General features: G+C 42.1%; 1 protein-coding gene and 1 long non-coding RNA gene across 3 annotated transcripts in view; one reads left to right on the top strand and one right to left on the bottom strand.

Annotated features, from left to right (window-relative positions):
- The first annotated feature begins 2162 nt into the window (after positions 1–2162).
- Positions 2163–13204, top strand: LOC119850907. Its single transcript, XR_005291074.2, has 3 exons — positions 2163–4682; positions 5342–5522; positions 6762–13204. It is a non-coding gene; the product is annotated as an uncharacterized LOC119850907 (long non-coding RNA).
- The window catches only part of SLC45A4 (solute carrier family 45 member 4), a 90942-nt gene continuing 83076 nt past the window's right edge, over positions 7263–15128 (bottom strand). For both annotated transcript variants that reach the window (XM_038389779.2, XM_043507279.1), the window contains one exon: positions 7263–14112. In XM_038389779.2, the coding sequence (XP_038245707.1) occupies positions 13750–14112 (363 nt within the window). In that variant the 3' untranslated portion in view covers positions 7263–13749. The remainder of the gene's footprint in view (positions 14113–15128) is intronic.

Here is a 15128-nt window from a genome sequence, read left to right as displayed (position 1 = left end):
GGCCTGCGTACAGCAGTGAATAAGCCTTGGCGCCACTTCATTCCGGGGGCAGGATGGGCTGACACGCACAGCTCCCCTTGCACGTGCCTGCTGGGGCCATCCCTCTGCACCATGGGCCCCGTGACGGGTTCTACACCCTTGCTGGCTGTCATGGGCTGGGGTGAGGGGTAGTGCCCTTGCCTGCCCTGTACCCCTGAGTGCCACCCCATGCTCTACAGCTGACTTATCTGGGCCCTCCCAGCCAGCATACACGCACCCACTCTGCTCTCAGTCAGCCCAGCCCGGCTGCCTTGTGGCATCCACCACTGTCATCTTCTGCCCTGAATTTCCCCAACACTAGGAGCTCAGCCATGTCCAGCCTGCTCCTGCACCTTCCAGAGCCACGCTAACGGTTGCTTGTTCCTTTAAAGCTACAAGACCCCGGGATATTATACAGGAGGATCTGGATGACCTTGTAAACTGGAGTAATAGTAATAGGATGAAATTTAATAGTGAGAAGTGTAAGGTTATGCATTTAGGGATTAATAACAAGAATTTTAGTTATAAGTTGGGGACGCATCAATTAGAAGTAACGGAAGAGGAGAAGGACCTTGGAGTATTGGTTGATCATAGGATGACTATGAGCTGCCAATGTGATACGGCTGTGAAAAAAGCTAATGCGGTTTTGGGATGCATCAGGAGAGGCATTTCCAGTAGGGATAAGGAGGTTTTAGTACCGTTATACAAGGCACTGGTGAGACCTCACCTAGAATACTGTGTGCAGTTCTGGTCTCCCATGTTTAAAAAGGATGAATTCAAACTGGAGCAGGTACAGAGAAGGGCTACTAGGATGATCCGAGGAATGGAAAACTTGTCTTATGAAAGGAGACTTAAGGAGCTTGGCTTGTTTAGCCTAACTAAAAGAAGGTTGAGGGGAGATATGATTGCTCTCTATAAATATATCAGAGGGATAAATATAGGAGAGGGAGAGGAATTATTTCAGCTCAGCACCAATGTGGACACAAGAACAAATGGGTATAAACTGGCCACCAGGAAGTTTAGACTTGAAATCAGACGAAGGTTTTTAACCATCAGAGGAGTGAAGTTTTGGAATAGCCTTCCAAGGGAAGCAGTGGGGGCAAAAGATCTATCTGGTTTTAAGATTCTACTCGATAAGTTTATGGAGGAGATGGTATGATGGGATAATGGGATTTTGGTAAGTAATTTATCTTTAAATATTCAGGGTAAATAGGCCAAATCCCCTGAGATGGGATATTAGATGGATGGGATCTGATTTACTATAGAAAATTCTTTCCTGGGTATCTGGCTGGTGAATCTTGCCCATGTGCTCAGGGTTTGGCTGATTGCCATGTTTGGGGTCGGGAGGGAGTTTTCCTCCAGGGCAGATTGGAGAGGCCCTGGAGGTTTTTTTGCCTTCCTCTGTAGCATGGGGCATGGTTGACTGGAGGGAGGCTTCTCTGCTCCTTGAAGTTTTGAACCATGATTTGAGGACTTCAATAGCTCAGACATGGGTGAGGTTTTTCATAGGAGTGGTGGGTGACATTCTGTGGCCTGCGCTGTGCAGGAGGTCGGACTAGATGATCAGAGTGGTCCCTTCTGACCTTAGTATCTATGAATCTATGAATCTAAACGCCACCTGCTTTGCAGCAGCAGGGTGAGCCAGGAGCGTGCTCAGCAGCTCCCCTGCTGGCTGCCTGCTGTATCGCAGGAGAAGGAGGCACAATGCTGCTCCATTGCTCGCCAGGGTCGGCACTTCGGTAGGGACCTCGAGGGGGCATTGAGCTATGCTGAGGCAAGACTACAACAAGCTGGTCCGGCCCGGCAAGCCACGGCTGTAACGTGCCCAGCTCTGGCTGAGTGCATGCAGCCATGGCTTCCCCTCCTTTAATCATGCAGGGGTCCCTCTGGTTCTCTGCTCCAGGGGCTATTCTGACTTGTGTGGTCTGGCCCCTAGGGCCCATGCCCCAGCAAAGGGAAGCCAGCACTCAACCCTAGCCAGCCACTGCTCTACCCCTCCCCCACCCCCCCACCTTCTCTGCCCCAACCACCTGGGGGGGGGGTGCAGCAGCTTGCTCTGTGTCTGCGGCAGACCCCCCCACTCACGTTGCATTTCACTCCCTTTGGCTGAGCAGAACAGAGCAGCTGCCCTAACACACCCCAGCCCATTAACTCAGTGAAGACCAGCCTGACCTTTCCCTCCCGCTGCCCCACAGACAAACGTGCATCACGTGCAAGCAGATCCAGTGTAATTTTTGCCCTACAAATAGACCCTGGCCTTGAGGGATGTTTCTCGTCAGTGTTAAAGAATTTCCAGGCAGCAGTCGGGCAGGCCTCGCATGCAGGGCTCAGCCCTCGGAGCAGCGTGCCTGCCCACAGCTTTGCTAGTCTTCTGTCAGTCCCCTCACAGCACACAGGCCATAGCAATAGCGAGGAGTGTGCAGTTTCAGGCAGTGGCTCTCGGTGACCCCCGGGAGCCAGATCATGTTTCAGTGTTTCCAAAACAAGTGATGGGATTTCAGTTCCAGCAACATTTTCAAGTTTTTAGCTTTTGGTGGGATAATTTTTCTGGCAATTCAACTATTGGAATCCAATTTTCTGTTCCACCAGCCAGCCCTACTCATAAAATACTACGTAGAGCACAGTGAACAAAGCAGCACACCCTGAATTAGCATGGGCCATACACGCATGCAAAGTATTATTGCTCTGTATTTGTACACCACCTCCCATAATGGCACCTCCTGGGCCATGTCTCCTAAACAAATAAGTAATAATACTATTAAATGAGGTTCACAACTCAAGTCCCTCCCCGGGAGGAGTCAACAAGCCAGTAACAAACCAGAGACAGAGAAAGACTGAAACCTTTCATAGATGGAGATTGAAAAAGAGCTGAACTGATTGCTTTAGACTGAGAAACAGTGAATAAGGGGACATGATAAAGAGATGCAAAATAATACATGCTATATACAAAGTAGAATGGGATTCCCATCCCACTGTCTTATACTGAATGTGTGAAAAGGACAATAAATCAATTAAATTAAAAGACAGCTGATTTAAAAAGGAAATACACAATACAAAATTTGCCAGTGGAACTCATTGCCAAAAGATACCACGCAGATATCATGAATAGCTGAGCAGGAGTCATGAAAATGATTAGATATTTATTTAGATAAGAACATCCAGCATTTAAAAAAAAATAGTTTGGAAGAGTTTGCCTCGGGTCATAGATCAACCTATGATGGATGGGTTTGGAAAGAAACTTTCCCTATTGGCAGGTTATTCCATAACTGCCTTTGCTGAAAAGCTTCTTGCACCATTGGAGACATACCACTAGACCAGGAGTCATTTAGTTGTTCAGTTCTGTAACCAGACTGTGATAATTTACTTTCAAACTGTTGGACTATATTTATAAGAGCTTAGGGTGACCAGATAGCAAGGGTCAAAAATTGGGACCAGGGTAGGGTAATAGGTGCCTATATAAAAAAAAGCCCCCAAAATGGGGACTGTCCCTATACAATCAGGATATACGGTCACTCTATAAGCGCAGTTACAGTACAAAGCATAAGAAGCTAAGTCTTATTATTGCCAAGGTAAAAACCAGGTATTTTGTTCAGATCTAGACACCAGTAAATGCTCATTATCAGCTAAGGAGGAGGAGCAGCATTGCAGCGTGAGACCGTGTGTCTGGCACAAGTAGCAGTGACCATTCACTCCTCTCTGATTTGAGGGAGCAAGAGCTTGGGTTTGGGCTTATCACCTCATGGAACAGATTTTAATCTTGGAGTCAGTGTTGCTATCGCTTTAGAATTCTATCAGAAAGGTTTTTAATGTTGCGGGGCTAGTCTATGGTGTGGCATAACAAACATTGAATGTAGACAATAGCCGGAGTGATGGAACCTCCCTTTTCTCACGTCTTCAATGGCACTTTTCCACTGATGCCAAAACCACCCCATTCCTCCCCCGTAACATCCTTACATCACTAACTGTTCCCGATCTTCTAGTGATAAACATTATGTACAAGAACACTGGGCAAGGCTGCTCTCGCAAGGGGAACGGGGCTGATTCATTGGTGCTTTTTAAAATCCCCATTTGGGGAACCCTCGCCTTGGGGGAGATCTGTCATCCAGCACACAGGGCAGAGCCTAACACATCAGAGAGCCAAGCTATGAGCAGGAGCATTAGTCATTTTTCCTGAGCTAGACAATGGGCATTTTCTCCTCCCTTTGCGATATTCTCACAGAGTACTGGTTGTATCCCCTGCTGGAGGGATTAGTACAAGGGCTTGCAATTCTTTCTAGATCCTGGTTAATTCAGGACACTTTCCTCTCTCATAGGATTTAGTGCACACTGCAGCGTATCCCTCCCCTCTACCATCATTAGTAAAGCACATCTTTCTTCTCCCCCTCAGAGGAACAACTTTCTGAAGTGGGTTCTCCCCTGCTCAGCCCCTTTCTTTCCAGAGGGAGAATCTCTCCCAGAGTCATGTCAAGCAGGACTCACCAAGATGATTATCTCTACACGCCAGCAGCATACCAGTGGCCAGCAGAATCGTTGTGGAGTCAGTTTGGGTACATGTGTAACAGGGCCTTGTACGAGGAATTAGAAGCGAAGCAGCTTGTTGATGGCCTCATGGGCTTTGCCTCCCTTCTCTTGAAGCACAGAATGTAGGAAGACGCTCAACTGAGGTAAACAGAGCTACTATGAGCTTGAGGGTCTTTTCGTTAAGCAAGCTGCCATATCAGAGAGGAAGGCTACAAGCTGTAGACTATACTCTTAATGGGGTACATTCACAGGCACCACAGAGCAGACCAATTGCCGGAGGCTTAAGACTTCCTCTGTGCTAGGTTTTCCTTTTCTTTCACCCGCCTTATCCCCTAGCACTTCAGTTTTATAGCTTGGCTGCTCTCAGATCTCTTCACCCTTTTAACATTAAGTCAGGCTGTGGTTTGACATGGATGATGAAAATCCTGTGCGACTGGGACAGGTTACTTCACTCAACTCCTGTGTCATGCAATTGCTCAGGGCAGACCATGAAAGGTCCTGCGAATGCCAACAGAACATTGCACACTTCTCTTCATTCCTGAATGATGGGGGGTTTCCTTGGCATGAGCGTGAGGGGTGGGCAACATCACTCGCAGCCTGCAGCATAAAGCCTTGGTAGCCCAATGTTCTGGGAACATTAGCCTAGACAAAGGGGGTGGTTTTACTAAAGAACAGAAGAGAGACTTACCTTTGAGGGGAGTCTTAAGAAGTATTTATAGCAAAATCATTCCAAGTTGGGCAACTTCTGACTTGCAACAAAGTAAGCTGTCAGCTCAATTAATTGAAGTTTTTTTTTCTCCAGGCACTGCCAACAGGCCTTGCTTGAGCAAGCTAAAGGTCACCATGCTAAAGGTCACATTTATTGTTATAAGTTTTTGCCTATGCCGTAACCTGAGCAGTAGTTTGAACCAACTCCCATGTGGAAGAAAATATTCTGCAGATCCATGAGCATTCTGTTGCCTGAAGAGTAAAGCTCTTGGGAGGTGGGTAATAAAATTAGGGCTGGTTTACACCCAAAGGTGAAGTTGACCCAGATACATTTGCTCAGGGGTGTGAAAAATCTGCACCCCTCAGTGATGCAGTTAAGGTGACCTAACCTCCGGTCTTGACAATGCTATGTTGATGGAAGAATTCTTCCATTGACCTAAACGTAGCCTCTCGGGGAGCTGGAATAGGTACAGAGATGAGAGAACCCCTCCAGTCACTGTAGTGAGCATCTATAATCAAGCACTGCACTGCTACAACAGTGCCACTGTACCATTTAAAGCGTAGACATAGCTTATTTTAAAACCAACGCTAGGAAACACAGGTTATGTAGGTAGATCGGGATAAAACCGAAATGCATCCAGTCTCCACTAGACAAAGTGAGCTAAAAGGCTGAGCTGGCGTAACAGGTGCAACTCCATTGACTTCCATGAAATTGCACCTGCTTATACCAGTTGTGAGTTGTCCCCATGAGAAAGGGTTCAGAATAAAAACCTTCTAACAGACAAATAGCACCGGAGATTACAAGTGAGACCCTATTTAGAGAGCTTCATGTTGCAAATTTGCAAATGTCAGCTGGTAGGGCAAGTCTGATTACTGATGTGTCTGCAGAAGCCTTCAAGACTTCTTCAGTCCTGCCCGTTTACCAATAAAACTGAACCTGATGGTCAATTTGAACTCATTTCTTTGGACAAAGGCAGACAAACACTGGTTTCAAAGCCAAGCTGGGCTTTGTTTCCTCCAGATAAAGAGACAGACTGTGGATTCAAATGTGCCTCCCAGCAACATGGATCCTAAGTAGGTCAGAAATATGGGTAAAGTTATTGCCTAGTGATAGATGGATCACTCTGTACCATCTTAGGTAACAAAACTATGGATGCAGAACCACTGCCTCCTCACCTGAGCAAACCAGTTTCCAGAACATGAAGTCTGTAGAAGTCCTAGGAATCAAAGTCACCAATAGCAGTCTCTCCAACATAAGGTGCCTCAGCCAGTTCAGAGACTAAATGGGGGTTTGCAGTCAGGCAGAATCTACAAGGCTCAGACTACAAAGTTTGGTATGCAAAAATCAAGGTATAATAGTACAATCCAAGCCCAGTACTGCTAGTGTCAGATGTGGGTTTTATTATTTTATAGACCTGCTATTGAAAATGATCAACAATCTCAAGTGCCTTTTAATGGTCTAGCTACAGATGTACGTTTTTGATAACTCAGTGACAGCTTCTCATTACACACAGGAATGGTTCAATCCAAAGGAGAAGATCCAAGCCACTCTGCGCTTATGTAGGTTTACTACATTCCAGGCTGGTTTTGGTGTTCGACAGATGGTATGTTCTAATATTTCTCACTGTGTCATGACAATGTCACAAGTGTTAGTCAAATATGTGAAGGGTATAACGTGTTTGGAGCGCTGTCGAGGCCCGAACTGTAACACTTTGTATTTACATTGAGTTGTATAAACATTTAATTAAGACTCTCAAACCTTGAAAGGTTGAGGATTATTATTTTCATTTGACAGCTGAGGAATGTGAAGAAGAAAGTGGTTAAATGACTTGCCAGAAACTGCACAGAAAGTTAATATTCGAGGGCAAGAGTACTTGGCTCAGTCTTGAAACCAAGTCACGCTCGCAGACTCTCCAGAACACTTGACTAAGATATGCAGCATACATGCGTTTTCAAGGACAGTACCGGCCCTTGTACTTACGATTCAGACATCACACACAGGAACACATACAAACTCTTATTTAAAGGTTTATTAAGATTGAATTGTAGAACAACAGATTGGAACACAATGCAATGTGGAGTAGAGTATTTCTAAATCCATTTTTTTCTATGCATAAATGAAAAAATCAAGATTATACAAAAGAGAACAAAGTGCAGAACACAGTAAAAGTTTCTCATGCAATAAAGTTTGACCTTAAAAACAGAAAATAAGCTTAACAGTGTAGAAATAAAAAAGTATGCTGTCTACTCAAAACACATTCATCTGTGACATTGCTTTTCTTTATCCCTTTTTCCTCATAAAAATTATGTGTTTAACACACGCTTATAAACATTGCTAAACTCAGCAAGAGCTATTATAGTGCCCCAACTTAATAAGTTGATAAAAAAGTAGTTGTCATATGGCCAGTTCACAATGGAACCAAATTTTTTTTCATTAGGAGATGCCTATATGCAGCTTTCTATTAATAGGAGGCATTTTAAATAAGCTGGTCATTTGGCTACCAAAAGGGTTGAGTGTCCATGTTACATCAGAAAGAAAAATTAGGAACCACCAATTTGTTCAGAGTTAATTCCATCTGAGGTTTGTTCTACTAAATACAACTTGGCAATAATCTGGCACTAGTGGGTATTATATCAATAATGCTAATAATAGTGTTTTAGGGGTACATTCCTAGATCTTTAAATGTGATTTTAAAATTTGAAAAAAAGGAGCCAGAGTTCATGGAACGTGAACTCATGTGGTGGGTTCTCTCTTACAGAAGTTTGCACTGGAGACCCGGTATGTTTATATTAGGGTGAAATATTTGCTGGGGAAAAGATTTGTTAGCAGTTGTGTTACAGTGACAGCAGCTACAGCACTACAAGTCGTCTGTTTACTGCTGGCATCAGAAGTGACAGCTCCTATTGCCATCGGGTTAAAAAGGATGCTGTATGATGCAACAGGTTTTTAGTCCCCTCTGCATCAGACAAAACTATTTGTCCCGCAGAGGGCCACAGCAACAGTTTGCAGACTGGAAAGGCAAGGTTAAAAGCAAGACAAATTTGAAGGATGTTCAGGTCTAGAAATTCAAATCACTCTTACAGGAAATTATCTTCAATTTAATCAGGGCAAAACCAAGCATCTTAATGGTGGTACCTTTCTGCCCTGACTGGCTGAAGTCATGCACAAGTGAGATTGTGGAAGTCCTGATACAATTTCCCCTTGCTGAAGTGAAAAATCCCTTAAAATAAAAACAGTTCAACATTTGAGTAAGGAGAAGATGCATTTGCAATATGCTTATTCTGGATGCAACATGAGAAATAGAAAACTTTGGGTAGCTTATCCTTTGAGAATGACCCTTTTCAATGAAAATTTACAAATTTGCAGTGTGGCGGCTTAAGCTCAAGAACTATCTATAGCCATAAAAATCACCTTAAGGAAAAATAAAATTTGGTATTTCTTACACAGTCATCAATACCATTCATGTGCAACATTTGGCGTGCATTACATTTATTTGGCCTATCAACAGAAAACAAGGAAAAGACAGCTGCAAATAAAAACCAATCGCTCTTCCACAACAGATACTTCAGATGCTTGGAATTTCATGCAGGTGTTCTTTAAACAGGATATATATTTTATAGCTTAGTTCATCTTGCAGCAGACTAAGAAATGGGGAAAACGGGAAGAACTCAAGTGAAAACACATTACTTAGTACAATTCAGGAAGAGCATACAATCAACAAGGATATTTTGGCCCCAACTATACAGTTCAGTTCCTAGTTTTATCTCTAGTTCTGTCACTGAACATTTTACACTCTATATATAAACTAGAGGTAAAACTAGGTACTGAACCACAGGATGTCACGCAACCAAATCACATTAAATTGCAGTTAGGAAAAATATGGAAATGTTGAACAAAAATAATCTGGACTATCAAAACAGGCTTCAAGGAGGGAGCCCACCAGCTGTGGTTCTGTTGTCTCCAGCAAAACTATTTAAATTTCCTCCTCCTCCCGTTTGTAAATTTAGTCTTAATCCAGAGAGTTGTTAATGGGTATTAAGGGCCTGATCCAAGGCCCACTGGAGTGAATGAAAGTCCTTGCATTGACTTCCCTGGGCTTTGGAGCAAGTCCTAGATCACCAAAACCCACGAGTAGGTATATGGATTCTAGAGAGACTATTTGCCTTCAACAACGTACTTCCCCATACAGCCACCTCTGACATGTAGTTATTGAACTGCTCTGGGACAAGAGGAATTCCTACGAGAGACAGACTCCCCTGCTATAGTATCCATGCCCCTTAAAACAAACACAAAAAATAGCTTTCTTGGGAACATTTGGCATGTTTCACAACTGAATCAGTCAGCCAGAATTTCCATAGTGAAAGTTGCTCATAAACCTGTGGCTAGTGATGGGGAAATTCTGATTCCCTGGAGCAGGAGTCTACGTTCAAAGCGTCCCTGCTGGTCAGACTTCTGAGGTGGGGAACTTTCCATATTTTATACAAAGGCCCATCTATGATAGGCCGAAAAAGGACACAAGATTCAGAGAGTTGTAATTTGCACTGGATTTGTTGTTTCTCCTCCAAATGCTTCTTTGCACCTTGTTGTGAAAGGCATGTGTCTTGTCTTGCCAACAGTTGTCCTGAACTGACTGTTGACAGAGTGGATCAGAGATAAATCAGCTTAAAATTATTTAAAGGTTATTTAGGTAATAAATCTCCATGCAAATAATTTGAGTAATTGTAAGAAAACATTCCTAAGAAATTATTGCTTCTATTTTTTGAAATCCTTACTGAGCTGCTTGGTTCAAATATGATTAGACTATGATAAATCAATGCAGCCAATTCAATTTTATAATTTCCAAAAATGGTTATGTTTAAGCCTCTCTGACTTTACGCAGCATAATGCTAGATTTGATGCCTAGCAACCAGATATCTGATGCAAAGAGATACTTTTAACTAATTTAACCTTTTAAGAACATGAACCTAAAGCTGTCAAGTGTTATCAAGAAACAGATTTTTAATCAGTGGATGTAACATATTATGTGATAAAGAGAAATACAGGAAGAATTAAACTACCAAAACTTAAACCTGCTACAGTATGCATCTTATTTGATAGCATACACAAGATGAAGTGGACTAAGTAGTAATAATGGCATACCTAAACACTATTTAGAGTCACCAGAAAGTTAAACAACTCCCTCAGCTTTTTCCTCCCTTCAATTCCACAATAAGAAATAAGGTGATTACACTTTGATGGGTTTGACTAGTGCAACCTTAAAGTAACAATCTCTTTGCAGTTGAAGATAAGGGATACGTTACCTACCCCATGGAAAAGCCTGGGCTACAAAGGGAATCTCTCAAAAATCGAAGAGCTCTAGAATTAAAAACTTCCGATAATCATCACTAAGCAGCAACCTGTCCACGTCCAAAGCTGAAAAGCATCTTTAATTTCGTCAGGCTCCATAACCTGGCTAGGCAGTGGAACTAGCTACTATGGTTGCAAGTCTTTGAAGGCCTAGGCAGGGCTACCCAAACATGAAGTATTGCCAGCAGGACACAAACGTGTTTACACTGAATGATTGTTTCCCTGGGACCTTCACTTTGCTGCAGTGCAGTAAAACGTCGTGCTACAAAGCAGCATAGCTAGTTTACATTTTAATGTGATAATCTAAACAATGCTTTCCCAGCCCAAACTGTGCACATTCTAGTCTCCAATTCTTAGGAAAGAGGCTTGGTAAAGGCTGGCCAGCACAAAATTCATCTGACCTGATTGAAATCCTCGGGATCTGAAACTGAGCTCCACCCTACAACCAAACCTTCACCTCCCTCTTTTAGAGGTCTGTGTGGGGAAGTGGGGGGCTGGAGTAAATGTGCATGTGCCCAGCTCCAAAAAGCAAAGTTTTATGATCCCTCTGTTCACTATGTAGCAAGAGGCAGCCAACTGTTCTTTCCAAAGCTAAATTGTCACCAGCTTATGATGCCAGTGCACATTTTGGCTCAAGAAAGTGCTATGCTGGGTAATGCTAATTTAAACAACATCCAGTGAAACATCTGTCAAGAGGGAAAAGGACCAGATTGGTATGAAAGATTAAATTGATAGACAAATCTCACACGCAATGGTAACTTTAAAACTTGTTTTATGTGTCAGTAACTAAGATCTACTGACTGTGTCCGTTTAACAAAGAAGCAGAATCCTTAGAGTATTTTAAAATAAAATATTGATGCCAAACTTTAAAACTGTACAATTAGGTTTGTATTTCACAGGAATGCCAGTTTTATGGTGAAACAGCACTGCATTTCGGTTATATGTGAAGCCTACTAGACTATATACACAGAGATGATAAAACTCACTCCAAGAGTTCAGTGAGAAATATTTCTAGCAACTGATTTCTTCAATAAGGTCTTAAATGCTTCAGTAGTATTAGTCTCCTGTCTGAACACAAAATTCAGAAGTGTTCTAATAATAAAAATATTCACAGAGAAAAAACAAACAAAAAACAAACAAACACAAAAAAACAGACTTCTTTTCCTTAACACACTTCAAACAAGAGTCCTGTGCAATTCTGTGTACTTGATGGAATTTCATAGCATTCAAATGTAAAAACAGTATATTCATGCCCGCCAGAGGGAGACATGAGTACTGCCTAAAATCCTTCAGCTAAGAAGAAAACATATGATGCCATCAGTAATTTATCAATGACATTGGCAAGATGGCCAGTTAGCCTCAACTCCACCAGAATATATATTCTCTTAAATACACTTACAATTCAAGTAATTAAAAACAGCTTTTCATTTTGAAATATATATACTTTGCTTTTGAATGACTATACTGCAGCATGATTCAGACACGCATTCTAAAGTACTGCGACTATTTAATGAGTTTGAGGCGGCAGAAATATTACAACAGTGGTCTGGATTTGCTTGACTAAACCTGTGAACTTGCTGTAGCCTCTTCTGTTCCACCTGGAAATGAGTAAATAGAGTTATGAACACTTCTTATAAAGGTAAGGACCGGAAGTTTGTTGGTTTTGTTTATAAAGACATTTTAAAAGGCTGCTGCATCTGAGTTACAGCTATCCATGGTTTTGGGCATTGCTAAAAATTCAGTTAAGCATTTAAGTTAAAAATAGTTATCTTTCCTATCGCTCTTCTCAGGAAATTTCTTTGCACTGCAGCTATGTCCTGAATCCAGTATTATGCAAGAGGGTAATGAGGTCAGACTGAAGGAATCAGGACAGCAGCTCAAAAGAGCTCCAGTATACAACTCCTGTGTAGGGACAGGAACTGCATTACATGCTTCTGGATTGGATTTTAAGAACCAAAGCTCTTTCTGACACAGATTTTTATATAACCAGACTATGGCATAAAGTTATAGAGGTAGGCCTTCGGTTTACCTTGTTGTACTGACACTGACTATACTATTGTGATTCCCAGCCAGAAGGTTAAAGGATCATAGAAGTGCAATCAACAACCTCCTTCCCCTCTAAAGAGAATCCTCACATCAATTCCATGAAGCCAACTGAATGAAATTCCCTTCTCCATTGCAGTTTCATCAAAATGAGATGATCAGTTTTAAATGCCGAGAGAAAAATCAACCGTAGTAAGTTCAACATGCAAAACTCCCTGCTAAAATTGTCACAGCATGTTCCAGTGCCGCTCATTAAATTCTGCACTCACTGCAAATGCTTGCTGCAAGTGCTGATCACCTTCCCAGCTGCTGTTACTTCCATCAGCAGCTAAACCATACACGCAATACCATCAATTTCTGACAAGCGGCAGTACTTGGGAACAGATTTGTTGAACAGTTTGAATAAAAGAATTGACAGCAGTTCTCTTAAACTGTAGGTATTGCTTTTTTAAAACATAAGTAATTGCAAAGAAAAATACTTGGTAGTAATTGCACCCACTAAAATAGGATGAAATCCAAACAAATGTTAAAAAATTGTAGCTGTCAAACCAAATATTGTGTCTACAGGGGAAAAAAAAAAAAAAAAAAAAAAAAAAAAAAAAAAAAAAAAAAAAAAGAGAGAAAGGCGTCACCACATCTGATTCACCTATTACATTAGCAAGATCTGAAATGTTCAGACAAAAAAATTAGCGAAGCCTATGGTCAAAATAGCTTTTGTTTTCAATTACAGTCTAAAAATTGCAAGCAACCGTCATTTTTCTAAACTGCTAATTGTATATACTGTGAATCTGTCATGACATTTTAAAAAACATGCAAGAACGAACAATGTACCTGCAGATTTATATATTTGAAATCTAACTGTGTTCTTAATTTAAAAAGTGTTCAGAAGTGACAATTTCTAAATTGTAGAGAAAGCAATCAGCGTAATAGCTATCTGTTCAAACCTATCCTAGGACTACAGAATTTCATCTACGTTTTTGCATGAAAGAGCCATTTTTTGCTGCAATTTAAGCAAAAAGTAACTACTGAAGAGAGTCAGAATTTTTTCCTTAAGAATGTCCTCATTCATGCACCTGAACTGCTTGGAATGTGTATAAATAACAATGACCAGTTCAAACTATTGACTCGCTTTCCAATTCTGACGAGGCTGCCCCTTTACGCGAGAGCTTTATAGCAGTTGGTTTCTCTGCATCCACACCATTGCTTTCGGTGGTCTCTGGAGGGCTCAGTCCTTTCTGTTCTTCCTTTGGGTCCTCCGTGACATCGGGATAAATCACCAAGAATGTAGCTGTCAAAAAGCCCAGGAAGGAGCCTACTGATGCCACCATTGGAATAACCTGGACTGTGCCTACTACATCCACCACTCCACCAAGTGCTGAGGCCACCAGAATCTGGGAGATGTAAACCTGGCACGAAAGGATAGCAGTGTCTATGCCAAATCCTCGCTTTGAGTTTCCAGGGCTGTGGTGAATATACTGAAAGACAAGGAATGTACATTAGAAGTCAGGCATCTAAGCATAAGCAATCTTCCCAGACTTCCTGAACCACATCCTCTCCTGGACACACCATCTCTCTACCCGAGACAGAAGGGGGGGAAAATGCTGAATGGTTAAACAGGCAACACTTTCATTTCTGCTTGAAGATTAAATGGTCCAAGGAGGCAATAAAAATACTACTCTTCACACAGCTCCTACTAAGGTCCATCAGATAGCTGGAATCCCTTATTCTGGAATGATAATTCCTGCTTGTTTTGCACCAGACAGGCCACTGATCACTCCAGTTTAAGGGCCTTTGCCATCAGAGTTGGCTCCAAATTAAGTTTTTATGAAGGTCATTTTTTAAATGACTTGACCAGTAGAAACTTCGATGATTTTAAACAACGTAAATGAAAACAGATATATCCAAGAAGTACGCTTACAGGTTGGAACGCAAACACAGCAGAGCCAAGAATCAGAAAGTGAAGTTGACTGCACTTCTGTTGACCTGACTGATTTCCGGCAGAATCTTTGCACTTACAATACCTCTGGTTTCAGAGTAGCAGCCGTGTTAGTCTGTATTCGCAAAAAGAAAAGGAGTACTTGTGGCACCTTAGAGACTAACAAATTTATTAGAGCATAAGCTTTCGTGAGCTACAGCTCACTTCATCGGATGCATTTGGTGGAAAATACAGAGGGGAGATTGATATACACACACAGAGAACAGGAAACAATGGGTTTTATCATACACACTGTAAGGAGAGTGATCACTTAAGATAAGCCATCACCAGCAGCGGGGGGGGGGGGGGGGGGGGAGGAGGAAAACCTTTCATGGTGACAAGCAAGGTAGGCTATTTCCAGCAGTTAACAAGAATATCTGAGGAACAGTGGGGGGTGGGGTGGGGTGGGGGGGATAAATAATATGGGGAAATAGTTTTACTTTGTGTAATGACTCATCCATTCCCAGTCTCTATTCAAGCCTAAATTAATTGTATCCAGTTTGCAAATTAATTCCA

The sequence above is a fragment of the Dermochelys coriacea genome, chromosome 2, assembly GCF_009764565.3.
Source record: "Dermochelys coriacea isolate rDerCor1 chromosome 2, rDerCor1.pri.v4, whole genome shotgun sequence".
Lineage (NCBI taxonomy): Eukaryota > Metazoa > Chordata > Testudines > Dermochelyidae > Dermochelys > Dermochelys coriacea.
Note: the sequence above shows the minus strand (reverse complement) of the source record. Positions and strands in the feature narration are given on the sequence as shown.